This window comes from Echiichthys vipera (assembly GCF_963691815.1).
Source record: "Echiichthys vipera genome assembly, chromosome: 1".
NCBI lineage: Eukaryota > Metazoa > Chordata > Actinopteri > Perciformes > Trachinidae > Echiichthys > Echiichthys vipera.
The window spans coordinates 3,042,342-3,058,767 of NC_139826.1; the positions used below are offsets into that span (position 1 = coordinate 3,042,342).

At 40.1% G+C, this 16,426-nt stretch overlaps 1 protein-coding gene across 1 annotated transcript in view; it reads left to right on the forward strand.

Moving 5' to 3' along the window:
* Window positions 1–16,426, forward strand: part of arnt2 (aryl-hydrocarbon receptor nuclear translocator 2) — a 97,791-nt gene that overhangs the window by 68,164 nt on the left and 13,201 nt on the right. The window contains exons 12-13 of the mRNA XM_083916785.1: window positions 218–369; window positions 15,463–15,538. Coding sequence (XP_083772911.1) covers window positions 218–369; window positions 15,463–15,538 — 228 coding nt within the window. The remainder of the gene's footprint in view (window positions 1–217; window positions 370–15,462; window positions 15,539–16,426) is intronic.

A 16,426-nucleotide genomic window follows, 5' to 3' on the forward strand; every position in this document is an offset into this window, starting at 1 on the left:
TTAAGTGTGTGTGTGTGTGTGTGTGTGTGTGTGTGTGTGTGTGTGTGTGTGTGTGTGTGTGTGTGTGTGTGTGTGTGTGTGTGTGTGTGTGTGTGTGTGTGTGTGTGTGTGTGTGTGTGTGTGTGTGTGTGTGTGTGTGTGTGTGTGTGTGTGTGTGTGTGTGTGTGTGTGTGTGTGTGTGTGTGTGTGTGTGTGTGTGTGTGTGTGTCCTGTGCAGGTGGTGAAGTTGAAGGGACAGGTACTGTCGGTGATGTATCGTTTCCGAATGAAGAACAGGGAGTGGATGCTGATCCGAACCAGCAGCTTCACCTTCCAGAACCCATACTCTGATGAGATAGAGTACATAATCTGCACCAACACCAACGTCAAGTAGGTTTCATTCACACACATACAGGATTTTAAGGGACCGGGAGAGGAGGGGGAGTTGACAGAAATGGTGGATTTGAAAAAACCGAAACGTTTGATATATATTTCTATATACAGTTTACATTCTCCTCAGAATTGAACATCTGTCAAAGATAAGACATAAGGCATTCATAAAGGATTTTTTTTTATTATACTGACAATAATAATTATAACAACAATAAACTTCATTTGTGTAACACTTCAACACAAAATGCAGATCAAAAGGCTTTATAAAATCAAACAAATCAACAAAGAAGGTATTAAAACAGAAAACACAAAAAACAGTTTGAAAAAGTTGGTAATAAAAACAAGTTAATAATGCTAAAAACAATTTTAAGATACAAAAAACATAAAACAAGTATGAGAGGTATCAACAACAATGATGTTAAAAACCTGGAATTTATTAAAAGGAATGTCATAAAAATCAGTTTTGACTATTTTAGTTTTTAGTTTAGCTATTTATTCTATTCTATTATTATTGAAAGCACATTAACCATATCAATTCACACATACACACATACAGTGTATTGATATCATGTATTGAAAGAGTGAAAGAGCATTGAAGGCTTTGCTGTGATCATTGAATACATTTATTATTTTAAAATGTAAATACAAGACGGGTAAACCATTTTTGGATTTGTTAAAAACTATGCCGAACAAGAAGTTGGAATACATAGGCGGCTCAAGTTACTAACTGAAAAGTCAAGGTCTGTTCAGCCCTTCACACATGCACTGAAACTATACATTCTCTAGACATAACTGTATGTGAGAATACAAATGTCTGATTCTGAGGGACCAGACGTCAGTTTAACCTGCCAGCCCCCCCCCGAGTTTAAAGAGCCTTATATCTCCCAGAAAGCTTAACCAGTGTATTCACAGTGGATGAAAGGGGCATGTTGATGACGTTTATATGATGCTGCGGCAAACTACGGAAAATTAACCTGGCAGTGCAGCAGAAGGTGATTTTTCACAAAGACTGCAACGAAAATGTCTGAATGGAGAGACGACAAGATTCAGGAACATCTGTCAGTAAGGACGGACACCCAGAAAATCAGAAAAATTCTAATCACAGCAAGATGCTGTTGTTTATGACTAAATTAAGAACTGTCTCTGTGGTCACAGTGTGTCTGCATCATGTCCTCCCTCCTGCATCTTTTATCCAGGCCCCCCTCCTCTAAACCAAACAGAGTTTTTCCAGTAAGTGAGAACACGTCTGACAGGGAGAATCTCCTGTTGTGTGTGCGTGTGAGTTCATGACCGATCATCTTGTGTATACACCTTGAGGGATCTACAGTATTTAGTTTACGGAGTGTGTATTGGTAAAATAACTTTGAGAAAGGCATTTGACCATTGTTTTGTCACTTTAACGTGTCATGGTCATATGAAGCCTGCAGCAGCATCAAGAAAAATATTTAAGCTTTCCAGGCCTTTGAAAAGAAGTAGTGTCCATTCACACACTGTTCAAGGCAACAGGAATAATGGCTTCTCTATTGATTTGCACGCTGTTAACAAGGTGTTAAATGAAAGTGCACAGTCTCTGTCCCAGTAAAGCCAGCTGCTCTTTTGAGCTGCTTTTATTTTTCCTTGGTCAGTCTTGTAGGATGTTGGATGTGGGTTCTCAGGCTCCACAGCTCAAGTACACAAGATAAATGTCTAAATATTCTAAAAAAGTATTAAAAAAAAATGAAATACCACAATTGTTGGTGCTTTCAGAAGATATTTAGACCAGAGCTACAATATAATATGTTAATTATTATAAAACCCCACATAATATATGAAATATCCCACGTATCTATTTGAAGGCTAGCTTCAAATATACTTAAAGTTATACTCCGTAAGATTTCCATCTATTTAGTTGTCTTTTAAGTTCCTCTCTATCACAGAGTGAATTTAAACATTGATGATTGATCATGTGACCCACTAATGAAAACACTTGTTGCCTCTTTGCTGAGTATTCACATCTGTGTGTCTGTGGAGACATTCCTCCTTTTAGATGTAAATAAGTCTCCATGTTGGTCTTTCGGCGCAGATTGTCACCAACGGTTATGCTGCGTTCACTTGTAATGGGAAATCGTGAACTTCCAACTTCTGAGTCAGGCTTGTAGCAAGGGCAATAGGAACATGTGTGCCTGCAATTACATCTTACTGCCAAAGAGACTGCTAGAAACAAGGCATCTCAAATCTTACAGAGTACAGCTTTAAATGCACTGTATATTACAAACATGCAGTAATTATAATTATGAGCCATGAATTCTTTGATATTCAAACATGGTAAATGGACTTGTACTTTCCACTATTTGTCACATTCACGCAGACATTCATACTGACGGGGCCACATTTTGAGAAAGCTAAGCGCCCGGGGCCGGAAATTTTCTCTGAGCTAGCCTGTGAATGTTCTCATTCGTCCAGGTCATCATTATGCTTTTGACTGAAATTGCTTTGAGGATTTCCCTGAGCTATTATTCTCATTATACTTGACACACACGCCACCACATTTTCAGTCATAACTAGGGATAAGTATCGTTAGGGTTTTATCCACAGGCTACTACAGATATGTAATATTTGAAAAAAGACTCTTAGATTCTTAACACGATTCAAATTTAATATTTTAACTATTGCATTTCTAAAGTGCTGTATAAACTGAATAATATCTGACTGGAAACTGATCCCAAAGGTCAGTAAAATAACTCATATTCCTGATATCACAACACTCACTGTGAATGAAGTTTAAAAAGAATGAAGAACACAGACACCAGTCAGGACCAGTCTGAATACATCATTGACGTGCATATTAATCAGCCATGTGCAGGTCCTGCTGAGAGACAAGGAAGGCTGCTTTGTCCCAGCCATCTCAGTTTGCATAATTTGCTACATTTTAAGTTATATGTAACAACTAAACAAAACGGTTCCATACAAACAGCTTTAGTTTCAGTTTGTGTAACAACGCTATATGCAGAGTAGTGCACTGAGCTTGTGTTAAACACAGCATGGCATCTGCCCACATGGTCTTCAGAGGATTTGACCTTCATGGACCGCGAAGGCTGTGTCCCCTGAAGGCTGTAGCCCCTGAAGGCTTAAGCCCTTTAATTGGGACACAGCTAATGTCAAATTGGCTTCAAAGACTGGCACACTTACTTGGGGCCAGGCGATCACTACTGTACATGTCAAGTAGTGATGTACATGAGATGGGAATTCACTATTTCACTACTTCATACACTCTGACTATGTAGTTTACCTGTTTTTGTCATATTTTAGATTAATATGTGGTGGACATATACTGTATAAAAAAACGGACGTAGCCTCTCCATCGAGGTCTGTTTTTTCAACTTGATCCACTCATACTCGCCTATGGGAGTCACCTCCTCATTTTCCCTTACCAAAACAGGGCATGATTGTGACATTGGGGGGAGGGAGATACGTCCATTGGCTGACGTATACTGAATTAGCAACATTAGCACCACTGCCTGGGAGCTAGGCTAACAGAACACGTTACTAGATAAACGGGAGTGGGAGATTTTTTCCAGGAACGGGAACCAGATATTTTAGAGGCTAGAGACTGACACGGGGAGGTCAGTCTCTAGCAGAGTCAAGTGCAGACACTCCTATGTCAGTCTATGGGAAAACACACCGGCTCCTGGAGTGAAGTGCAGCCAGCATTTATGATCTCTGATTTAAACTGATATTCAACACAGTGCCAGACTCATGGACTGTAAAACTCCGACCCTCACAGCCTGAATCCTCCTGCTGCTCCAGATTAGCATCTAGTGTATGTGTCAGCGATAGCAGGCTGAATTGCAAAACATGGTGCAAGTGCGGCTACTTAACGAGTATACCAAAGCTAATGTTAACACGGTGTGTTCCTTAACCATCTGTTTGTAGAGTTAATTGAAGAACAAACCATCTTGTCACTTACAGAAACACCACGACACGAATGACCACAGTCCAGGTCAAGATGATGGAGTTGGCATGCTAATGATGCTAATCCTGACAACTAGTCTCCAAGGAGAAGTGAGGGCCAGAGGCTAGCTGCCACTCAAGAGACCCCACGCCCCTAGTTATTCATAAACTTTAACCTCCATAAAATAAAAACTAGCCTTGTAGAAAAAAATCCACCCCCCTCAGTGTTGTCATGGAGATATGAGCTAAACATACAGACTAGACAGTTTTTTGTACCAGCCCTTGAATAGGTTTAATGATGCTGTGAAAACGGCCTGTTTAACATGGGGGTCAATGAGAAACTGCTCTGTTATGAAACCTGCCCCTAGTGGACACTCAGTGATCTGCATGTTTTAGAGTTTCCTGATTGGATCAACCAGGAAGTCTCTGTGGAGGGGGCTTGGTGCTGGGCCACTGGGATGTTGCTTCTGGGCCGCCAGTTGAATAGGCCTGCGCTACACTATACATACACATCCATTAACACAACTGATGTCGCTGACTTAACTCACCTCATATCCAAAGTTTCTTTTCTTTACTAAAACAAATATTTTACTGTTTTCGTTATGGCCCACTGGTTATAACACATTGGGGTATTGTCCAATTTCTTCTTGTTTGTGTTTGTCGAGCCATCGATATTGCCATGCATATTGTAACTAGTCGCACATTTTGTCTAAGCCGGTTTTGTTTTTTTTAACATTTGAGGTGAGAAATAGGCAATGCAGTAACAGAATGTTGATTCATATTTGATCAGTCTAATCTGAGTTAAGGGATTTGGCCTGCTGGAAGCTCACTAGATTGCCAGTGTAAACATAGAGATAATAGCTTTCAGTCAAAGTATGTGTTAGATTATGAGGTCACTGTAAAAAATGATCTATCAGAAAAGGGTTTATCAGAAGACCCCAATGACATGTTGAAGTAGGAGCGCAGAAGGCAATTGCCTTATAATGTCGATAGTGTACTCAAGAGAGCGTATTATGGAACTGTACAGTATGTTGAATGTGTGAAAGAGCAGCTCACTGTGCTGTGAGTATCTGTGTAGTGGTGGTGGATATCAGTGGTGTGAGTGTCCTCTGGTCACCTGTGGGATAGGAGCTATGTTGGACATATTTGTTCATATATTGAATTTGACAAAGAAAATGTCATTGGGTATTCTCTCGGTCTTCCATCTTCTCTTCAAAGTAAAAACTAAATAAGAGAAAAATAGGGAAGTGATTTACAAAATGTATGCGCACCACTGGATTGTTCTTACAGGTGTGTCAAAACCTTTGTCAGGATTATTCTTCAGTTTGATATTGGCAAGTAAGCAGATGCATTACTGATGCAGTTAACACTCATTTTATACACTGTGAAAACAGAAGTAGATTTAGTTCCATGAGTGATTCAGAACTCGGTGATAATCTTGTGTAATATATTGTGATGGAAATGCATATGCCAAAGAAGTAATGATATATATGTGATGCCATATAATCCTCCAACGTCATTCCCAGGAATTATGCATTTATTAGAAATTCTGTTATCATGATGTGTATAACTTACTTTAATTCAACTCGTAGCCTGTGAGTCATGGGAGTTATATTTTGTCTGTACATTGTCTGTACATTTTACACTTTTTCAGATGTGTGTCAATCACTGTCAGCTTCCTTCAATTTGGAAAAGGTCAACAATAATTCCAGTTAATAAAACAAAAAATCCTGAGCAACTAACTGAGTTTAGGCCTATTGATCTTACGTCACTTATTATGAAAATCTTCGAGAAAATCATGAAAGATGAGATCATCATGACCTCTTCCTTTGGTGGTAGTGCCCTGCCAGACTTTGTTAGCCGGTGTGACGAAAATGTCCTCGATCTTAACATGAACAAAACCAAGGAGCTTGTCATTGATTTTAGAAAAAATGGTGGAAAACCTAAGGCAAGTAAAGCTCTGGGAACAAAGTAGAAAGGGAAGTATTTAGGCACTGTTTTTGATTCACAGTTGAAGTTTTACAAAAATGTTGAATCCATTGCCAAACGTGGCCAGCAGAGAATCCACTTACAAAGAAAACTCTTTTAAAGTCTGTAACAAAATTTTGTGTATGTTTTATCAGTCTTTTATCAAGAGCATTTGAACTTTTTCCTTTATCTGCTGGTTTGGAGGCCTGTCTGTAAGAGACAAAAACAGCCTCTACAGCATTGTAAAGGTCTGTTCTAAAATAATATGCATTGAGCAGAGGGACTTGGATTCCTTGTGGCAGAGACAGGTGGTCCAGAAACCTAAGGGAATAATTTCCCAGTACGGCCACATCCTGTCCTCGGAGTTCACAGCGATGCCTTGGGGCCGCCGTTATATAGCACCTATCAGGAGGACAAATAGGTACGCCAAATCTTTTATCCCTTGTGTTTTCATTTAATGTGCCACTCATTTATATCAGGTCTCCAGACTGCGACCAAATGGTCAGACCTGAAACCTCTGTATATGACGAGCTGCAGAGAGACGGTCTCTCTATTTTGGTTTAGAAATGTACTACGCCAAAAATAATTTTCATGTCGGCTCTATGGGAAGAAATCACAGTGTTTAACTGATTCATTGACTTTATTTCTACTATACTTTACCTCTGTGAGTACTGTAGGCAAGTACTATGCAAAGACACCTGCAGCACCATCACAGCTCTGTGCTAAGACCAACCCCCCTGTAAAGAAAATACTGACATTGTAAAATAGTGTTAAACAATCGTAGGGTCTTGTTCTCGTGGACTCAATATCGCGTATCGTCTCGTCTCGTGAGCTAAGGGTCTCGTCACACCCCTTATTCTGAATGTATGGTATATTTTTTAATATTGTTCTGTAATGACAGTGATGGTGCTGTCGGTTTACCTTCTATGTTGCATCTTCAAAAGAGCACAATAAAAATGTGACACTGAATTTGAAACAGCACATTGTAGTTTCTGCATCTATTATTGATTCACAGTGAGTGCCCCTAAAATTTCTGGTTGCGCCCCTAAAATTTTCAGTTGGGGGGCACAGTGCTCCTAGTAAAAAAAGTTAATCTGGAGCTCTGTATATGTTACTATTTACTCTTATTCTGGGTCTCTGTTATTAAATTGTGCCACTCCACACAATTATAAGACAGTGGCTTAAGTGCCTTAGTCCCCAGGGGATGTGTACTGATTTTTGCATATTGTACTCCTGTTGTTGTCTGCTGCTTTTTTTTTATATTATGGTTGTTGTTTGTGTGTTTTTTCTCTATGCCAGAACTGCTTGAACTGAATTGCCCGCTAGGGACTAAGAAAGTTGTCTGAACTGAAATGAACTGAACATTGTCCACAAGTTTACTCTTGGAGGTGAAAGTTGCCCACAGTTTTTGTTTATGGCCTTGTGAAAAGTTCTTCTAAATCATTCTCTATAATTTTAGAAACAATAGTTTCTTCATGGAAAAAAACAAAATAGTTGGCAAATTGTGCTAAGTCACATTTGCGATGATACAAATTGAGTATTTCCCTAATTTGCCCTGATTTTTCTCAGACCCACCATCTGGTCTCTTTAGTAAGAAATGTTTTCATCCATCTACACTGTATTGGTTAAGGATTGATAGATTGTTATTTTCATTTTAAATTCAAATGAATTTATCATAGGCCACCAGAGAGAGCTTCCTGCATGATCCACCTGCTCTGAAAAAGTATCAATTGTTCAGTTCCTGGTGCTCAGGCAGAATCCTGAGTTCAGAATCCCTGCTGCTGGCACAAGTGACTAGCCTGTTAACCCTCTGAGACCCACATAGACCCAGTTTTTGGAGGGATGATGGACCGTATAAAAAATGGACATAGCTACCAGGTCTGAGAACTAAAGCAAATGTGCCTTCAACCGGTTCTCTTTCTAATGTCCAGCAGGAGGCGACTTCACTGGTTGCACAAAGTCTGTTTGTATCGAAATTAATGAGAAAATGAGCCTACTTCTCACTTGATTAATTTTCCTCAGTAAACATTTTCCTAATGAGTTTATGTGCTTAATGCATGATGTTCATTTAGTAAATGATGGTCCCATTTAGAGTCAAACAGACCGTAAAGCAGGGGAAGATTTAGGGCGGGACATAAATATTTACATTTACCGCTGTTGTACCCCTACTGTACTCCTTTCTCATCAGACTCCTTGAGCCACTCAAGTTCACGTATTAATGTAACTATGTCAAGGTGTGTTTTCTCTAAATGCTGTGGCTATATTGACTTCTACATTACAGCTCCATACGACTCTACACATTATGACAATGGACAGACGATTTTTGAAATTCCCTTGTACTATGCATTGCTTAAAATGAATGTGAGATCAAGGTAGTTGTTTTTGATCAGCCCAATAAAAACTGTTACCTGGATGCTGACATAGTTAATGATGTGAACTTGAGTGGCTAACGGAGTGAGGAGTGTGTGTTTTGCGCTAGTGAGTCCAAATCCAGCTGGATGCGATATTGCAAACATATTTTCTGAAATATATTTTTCAAAGGTTGCAGTAATGTTGTGCGCACTTATACAATCATATCTGCCACAGTAGATATGAGATATGGCTTGAACATCGCCCAGAAGATATTTGTGAATGTGTGAGGAATCTGATGCGAGCGGTAAATGTAAATATCCAAATATCACAAGAACAAAACACAGAAAATTCTGTTTTTCGGTTTAAAACATAAAAAACATGCAGTTTGTTTGTTTTTCCAATTTGGTTTTGAAACAGAATAACCAAAGAACGAACCATACACGGATTCCTTTGACCTTCTCACAGTGGCCCTCATTTATCAAACGAACGTACGGCAGAAAAACGTGCTCACGACCATTTCCTGGCAAACGTCGGCATTATAAATTTGGACGTGAGCGGGAGCTACCATCAAATCTCACGTCTGGTCTGAGATCGTGTACGCACATTTCAGCATGTGGATTTGCGGTGCAGCACAGCAAAATCTGACTGAAAATAATTAACAAACCTCAGTTGTCATTAAGCATAAGCAGTCACATATTAAGAACAGATCAAAACAGATTCTTAAAACGAAAAATAAATAAAAATTGTGGTTGGAGCAATTGATTGTACTCATGTGCGTCTGAAGGCACCATCCATGAATGATTACGCATTCATCAATCGACAAAACTACCACTCGATAAATGTACAGGTGATTTGTGATGCCAAGCTATCGCTTTTAAACGTGGTGGCCAGGGGACACACACGATTCTTTCATATTTCAAAACACAGCTCGGCTCCAGCCCCCCGCGACCCCGACATTGAATTAATGAATGAATGTGTTGGCGTGTGGCTGCAGCAAGACGCACTGCAGAGCCAAAGTCATCTCCTCGGTAAGTGGCTACCCTCGATAAATTGCATTAAATCAAACAAGGTATCAGATGATTAACATCTTGGTATGGTTCTAGGTGACAAAGGTATTCTCTTACGGAATACCTAATAACCCCGCTGGCAAACCCCGCTACAGAGTAAGAGCGCACGTGTTGTGCCGTATTCAGCACCCCTGCCGTGAAATGCACCCCCTCGCATTATAGGTGATATTCTGGATCAGAAGGCTGTTGTTTCCACCTATAGGAGTAGTTTATATACAGGTAAACCACAACGGTCAGAAGTTTGGTTACTAACAGTCTTTAAACTATTTTAAAGAGTTTAAAATCACAAACTTGGATAATAGCGAACACAAAACAACACCTTGTTGTATGTTCTGTGGAAATATACTGCAGCCATAATTACTAAATGAATGAAATGGATCTTTTGAGCAAGTTGAATGTATTTGACTCAGCGTTTCCTAATTATAATCCCAGTTTTTCTTGCAATTCATAGGTTCAAAAGTGTGTGCTTTTAATTGGGTTACCTGTATATAAACTACTCCTTTAGGTGGAAACAACAGCCTTCTGATCCAGAATATCACCTGTAATGCGAGGGGGTGCATTTCACGGCAGGGGTGCTGAATACGGCACAAGACCTGTCCAACAGTGCGCACAGGCGCACACGGGACTCAGTGGAGCGCTGCTTCGGGTTGACTGCCTCCGTTATTCTTTTACATACAGCGTTTTTATGGGCCCCTTTTATTCCACTCTTAAGACTGCCAAAAAACACATCTTTATTTTGCTCCATCTCGGATGTCAGGATGGCGATCTGTGTGTCGGAAAAGTTTCTTTTCTAACCTGCGTTCCTTCTCTCCGTGTTTGACCTCAGTGGGCGAGGCCTCCGAAATAGGAATATTTAGGGGCGTAACATGTTAAAGACGATCGAATTCAGCCGCTGCATTTATCAAGGCCCGCTCATTCGTACGCTAAGATTGGTCAGATACGAATGTTTCATAAATCACACGTGGGTCCTTTTCTACGACCAATTCTGCGCTCAGATCTGCGCCCGTTTTCACGCAAGATTGATAAATGAGGCCCAGTGTGTTTTCACTTCTTTAAAGTTAACTGTAACATTTGGGTTGCCTAAAATGTCTTGTTCTGTTTCACCATATAACAGTGCTGGGGTGGGGGTGGACCTACGTAGCTGGAGGTTTAGAAGTCAGCTTAAAGGGATGATAAAACATGCAATTTAAACCATTTTTTACCAATCTACAAAAAATTGTCAAAAATCCCTCCAAAATACCAAATTAAGACACAACAGAAAAACCCATGGTGTGATTTGGGATCAAAAACTGGACATGTATGTAAATGGGAGACTGGTGGTTACCCATAGAACCCATTTTTATTCCTATATCTTAGATATATATTATGTATTTCTATATATCTCCAGCTATAAAAATCCAGCCTGCTGCAGCCTCTTAAATACATCATGTTGGCTGGGGTCTCAGAGGGTTAAATGTCGTCTTCTCCATTGTCTCTGTCAGAAATGGGTTGCTTCGGTTGTCAAATGGATCAATGAAATGGCAAGTAGCATCGGTGTTAAATAGTGATGCTTATGTGTCAAGTTATTCTTCCATTTGAACTCTGTGCTTCTTACATCTACAGTCACATCCGACAAACTTGTTGGGCCTACTCTGACCATAAAGTAGAAACTGCTGAGTGTGAGGAGGCTGAAGAGAATGAGTTGATGAACCTATTATAATCCTGCTGTGGCAGCATGCTCCTCTGCCCTCACTGCTTTCTGTCAGTCTTCAATTGTCCATCAGAGTTGGACTTCCTAAAGAGACCTCTCAGTCGCTCCTGCAGCTTTTTGAACACAGTCCTCCATCCATTCATTCACGCCTCTCTTGCCCTTTCGTTCTGATGAGGTGTAAGAGTTTGATTTCAGTCAGTGAACTTGAAGCCTTTTGAGTATCAAGAGCCACAATAATGACACCTGTGTGTGTGTGACAACAACAGCATTTGGCCTAATCTCTATCAGTCTCTCACAATCTATTTTTCTTTGTAGCCTCATATTTGATAAGAGGATACACTGGGCAGGTCTCAAAATCCTCACAAAAATATTCTTGAACTTTGAAAGCTGACAAAGCCTCACAGCTTTTGTTGTCATCTTCCGACCCAGTGGCATCCGGTGTCTATGCATCAGATATGTTTACTACTGCTGCTTTTCTTGACATTCTTGCAGTATTTTACTCGTGATGGAGACATAGCTTAGTGTAGGTCAAAGCAGGCGAGTCCACCTGTGTACATTCTCCATTCGCATTGTTAGGGCCGTTGTGCTCCACAGCGTGTTGTTGAAGTGAGATAGAGGCGTGCTTCTTGCTGCTTGCTTCGTCTTCCAGTCATATTAAATAGGGCCCAACCGATGTTGACCGCTACTGAGTTAAGAGGGGGAAAATTCTCATTGATATGGCAATTGATGAGATCCAAATAGACCTTCTATTTGGATTGTGCATCAATATAATTAACATACAAAAATGTATTACATTCAGGGGTTAAAGCAATGATCTGTGAGTGTGGACAACTTTCTCATTTTACAGCTTATCAGTAACTAAAATATGTTTTCAAATATGAATACACTTGATGCAAGAAATAGGCGGTACAGCAACAGAATATTGATTCATAGCTGATCAGTGCTGCCTAGTTTAACAGTTTGATCAGAGTTCAGAGCAGTCATTGCACTGCGTTAGAGACTCCTCGGCTCTGATTGCTTGTAGGTCAGGCGCAGTGGAATCTTTCACAGACCGTCTGTCTCATTGTGCTGTCAGGATATACAGTGACAGTTTCAGCAAATGTGAAAATCCAAACCTATTTTTCATAGAAAGTAACCATCTTCAGCTTTAAAGCTGTATGAGTTTTTTGCTGATACTGAACATCTGGTATTCAAACCTGATTCTCAGGTTTTGTGTGTGCTGGGCCTAGAAGGCTTCAAACACAGTGCTTGTCAGATTGTTTAACAGTGTCTGAAGCTCCCTCTGCACATTTCTGAAAGACTGGCGTCCTGTCCAGAATGTACCCCACCTCACGCCCGATGTCAGCTGGGATCGGCTCCAGCCCCCCGCGACCCCGACAGGGACAAGCGGTTGAAGATGAATGAATGTGTCGATCTATATTTGTAACCTTTTCACATCCACAATACGACAAGCACACACACAGTGATCAGCCATGTGTGTAGGTGTGAAAGCGGGCAGCTTTGCACAAATGTCTGACGCTCTTTTGATTCATGTGAACAACCGATTGCAACACCATGTATTTGTGCTGCTATACCCATGATTTGTTAGACTGATCACATCTGGAACAGGAACAGGTGTAAACACTTACCTTGGCTTCAGACATGGTTTGACAACTCCTGTACAACACAGTTCATTTAAAGCATACCTCTGCTTTTATGGGCAGGGTGAGGAGCTCAGGCATTCAGAAGAAGTTCAGAATAGCTGCTCCTTCTTTTTGAAAGGAGTGTTAGGGTATCAGATTATAATGCCTCCCTGTGGAGAATCTTACTTACTTAGAAATACAGTTATTGCAGTGCACAGACTACTAAAGGGGGATCTAAGCATGGCGCCAATCTGACTCTGTTCTGGTTCATTTGTAGTGAGAAAGTAAAGCAGATCTGTGGGCTCTGTGATAGTACATAACATGATTTTAGAATGATTTCCAAAGATAAACTGCTAATAAATCAGCTGAAAAAGCAAACAAATCACAAGGTCCATTGAGCTTTCAGGGGCTTTTGGATCCTATTACATCATCTTCATCATCACATGGAGATCAACAGGATGTGTAAATGTTCAGAGGACTGAGTCTGATAATGTGATATGATTGAGAGCTGACCTGTAGGTGAGGCCGGTGGTTTTCTAAACTGTTGTTTCTAAGGTCAAAAATGGACTGTTACCGAGACCATTTAAAATCATTTGGTACCAATGATAGCAAGTATTTGGTTCAGCATGTATGAGCGGGGATTTCTCCAACATATTATAAGGGGAAAACCATTACAACAGGGGTGTGGTGGGTATTTTGGCCTATTTTGGCCTTCACTGTTTCTACCTGTCTGTCATTATTCCTGTCATATGAGGTTCAGTTGCAGTGTTGACTGGTAACGCTGGGGTATTTTTGAAACCATGTGTTTCTCTGTGCGGTTTGTCCTTTCATCCACACGTAACCCCAGTTGTGGGCTCCTGAAACTGGAGTTTTCGTTACTGAAGTCCAGGGAGAACGTTTAAGAAAATTCTGGTTTCAGCAGTCATGTGTGGACAGGAAAACCGAGGAAACCCACAATTTCTTGTCGACATTGTTTGACGTCACAGTGTGCAACGGTAAACAGTCAGTTGTATCCATGGAGACGTGTGGAGCAGTCTAGACGTGACCAGCTGACGGAGTTGCTGTTATGGAAGACCGAGCCTAAATACTGCTGCTATTTAGCAACTTCTTAGCACTTTGTGTGTGTCTCATACAACAACTAACACGTTTTCCTGGATTATGCTGATTTTAAATTCATGAGTGACCGTGAGAAGTAACTCAACTTGGCTGTCAGTCTACACGAAGGAATCTGCCTGGCCTCGGTTCGCCATTGTTGTTTTTCTGGTATGAATTTTTCCAGCCTTGTGATTGGCTAAAATGGCCTCCCTGTTAGGAGTACTATCACCACCTACTGCTTTGGCATGTGAATGACATTGTTTGAGGCAGATTTTATGATTTCATGTGGACAGAGATATTTTTATCCAACTGGTGGTGTGGATGGGAATTTCTTTTTAACCGGGGACCATAAAAGTTTGGTTTCAAAAATACCTGTGTTCGTGTGGACTCGGCCTCAATAAAGTGCTTGAGTGCTAATGTTTGATTTCCCCATATAATGCTGATGATGCAGGATGACAACTCATCAATTGTCAGGCCATGTTACCTCATGTCTTTGTGGTCTTTAAGTCTTGATGTAGAACCCTTTCCAAGTACTATTTCCAGGTCCAGGGTGGTCCATGTCTTGTATTTCTACAGTACTTTAGTGCTGTGTTCCCCGTCTGTTTGAACAGATCAGAGTTTTAATAACACGACGGAATTGTCTTTTTACCTCTCCTTCCACATTGAAGAAAGAAGTGATCGTAAAAGGTTCATCGGTTCGGCCGTTGTTGTCCGTTTTTTTCAACGTAGAGTTTGGAGAAATAGTATTTTGAAAGGGTGTTACGCCAGACTTAATACCGATAGACCTTGGTTTGTTTGGACATGAGCAAAACTAAAAGGCAATAGTCAATAGTGACTGCTCCAACAACACATCACTTATCATCCACATGAATTATATGTTGTATTGAAATATCACGTTTGTTAACTTTTTACTGTAGGGCTCTCACAATTTTAATTTTAATTTCAAGTCAAAAATCGATCTGTTTCAATCATCAAAATGAAAAGTCAGCAATTCACCCTTTTTAAGTAAATCATTTCAATTTCACCATACATGGACTTAGTGTGGTACATTCCTAAGAAGAAATGGTGATTATATCACACTTGATACCATGTAGGCATCTATCTATTAAAAGAAGAATTTGAAAATGTAAAGAACAGTTGTCAGAGCATAAAACCAATGATCTGTTGATCTTTATAAATCAAGATTGGGGTCTTAACAAAGGCATAGTCAGTGCTGGGAAAAACAGGTATCAAACTGAATATTGATTTGAATCATGAAATCAAAAATTCTAATCAAATAATGGACCTGGAGAATAATGAAGGTAGCCTCAGTTCAGTGACATACTGTATGTGTCTAATGGTGTTTGTGGTGTGTTGTGTCTCACAGGCAGCTGCAGCAGCAGCAGCAAGCAGAGCTGGAGGTTCACCAGAGAGATGGACTGACTGCCTATGATCTCTCCCAGGTAACCATCCACTGTAGAGCCACTGTATGATACCACTTAGCTGGTTGCGAAGAGGCCTCCAGACTCTATGGAATTGTACTGAAATAACTGAACATAATTGTTAGATAAATCCACAAATGTTAAATTACCATTTATGAATTTACAACACTGTTTCCAAAATAGTTGGGACTCAATGTAAAATGTAAATAAAATACCAGTGTGATGATTTGCAAATCATTTGAACCACGTTTCAGTGAAAGAAGCCCAAAGATAACTGAGAATTTAGATTATTTTTGAAATGCTATCTTTATTTTAGAATCTGATGCAAACAACATATTTGAAATCAGTTGGGACAGGGTCTTCTTTTAACACACCTCTGTAAGCGTTACGGAACTGAGGAGACCAGTTGCTGTCACAGATGTCTGGAAGTGTTTCGGAGCCCATGCACTGTTGTCCACTACAGAATCCTCTCTGTTTTTAATGAACCTCACCAACATCCAAAATTGGTTTGTCAGCCAGAGTTTTTTTTAGATTCTCTTAATATTTTAATGATATTATGTACTGTACAAATTCATTGCAATTTCACGCTTAGAACCATTATTCTGAAATTGTTGCACTGTTTTCGAGCACAGTCTGTGGTGCACAGCACAGTGGTGAAGCCCTCCCCATCTTTAGTTCAGAAAGACTTTTTTTATACCCAATCATGTCACTAACCTGTGGCCAGTTCACTTCATTAATGTGAGATGTTCGGTCAGGTGTTTTCTTTTAGTATTCCCTCAACTTTTCCACTCTGTTGTTGCCACTGTCACAACTTTTTTAAGAACGTGTTGCTTTACATTTTCGTAAACCAATCACAATCCTTAGTTTGAGCATTTAATATGTTTTATTTGTGCTATTTTCTATTTAATA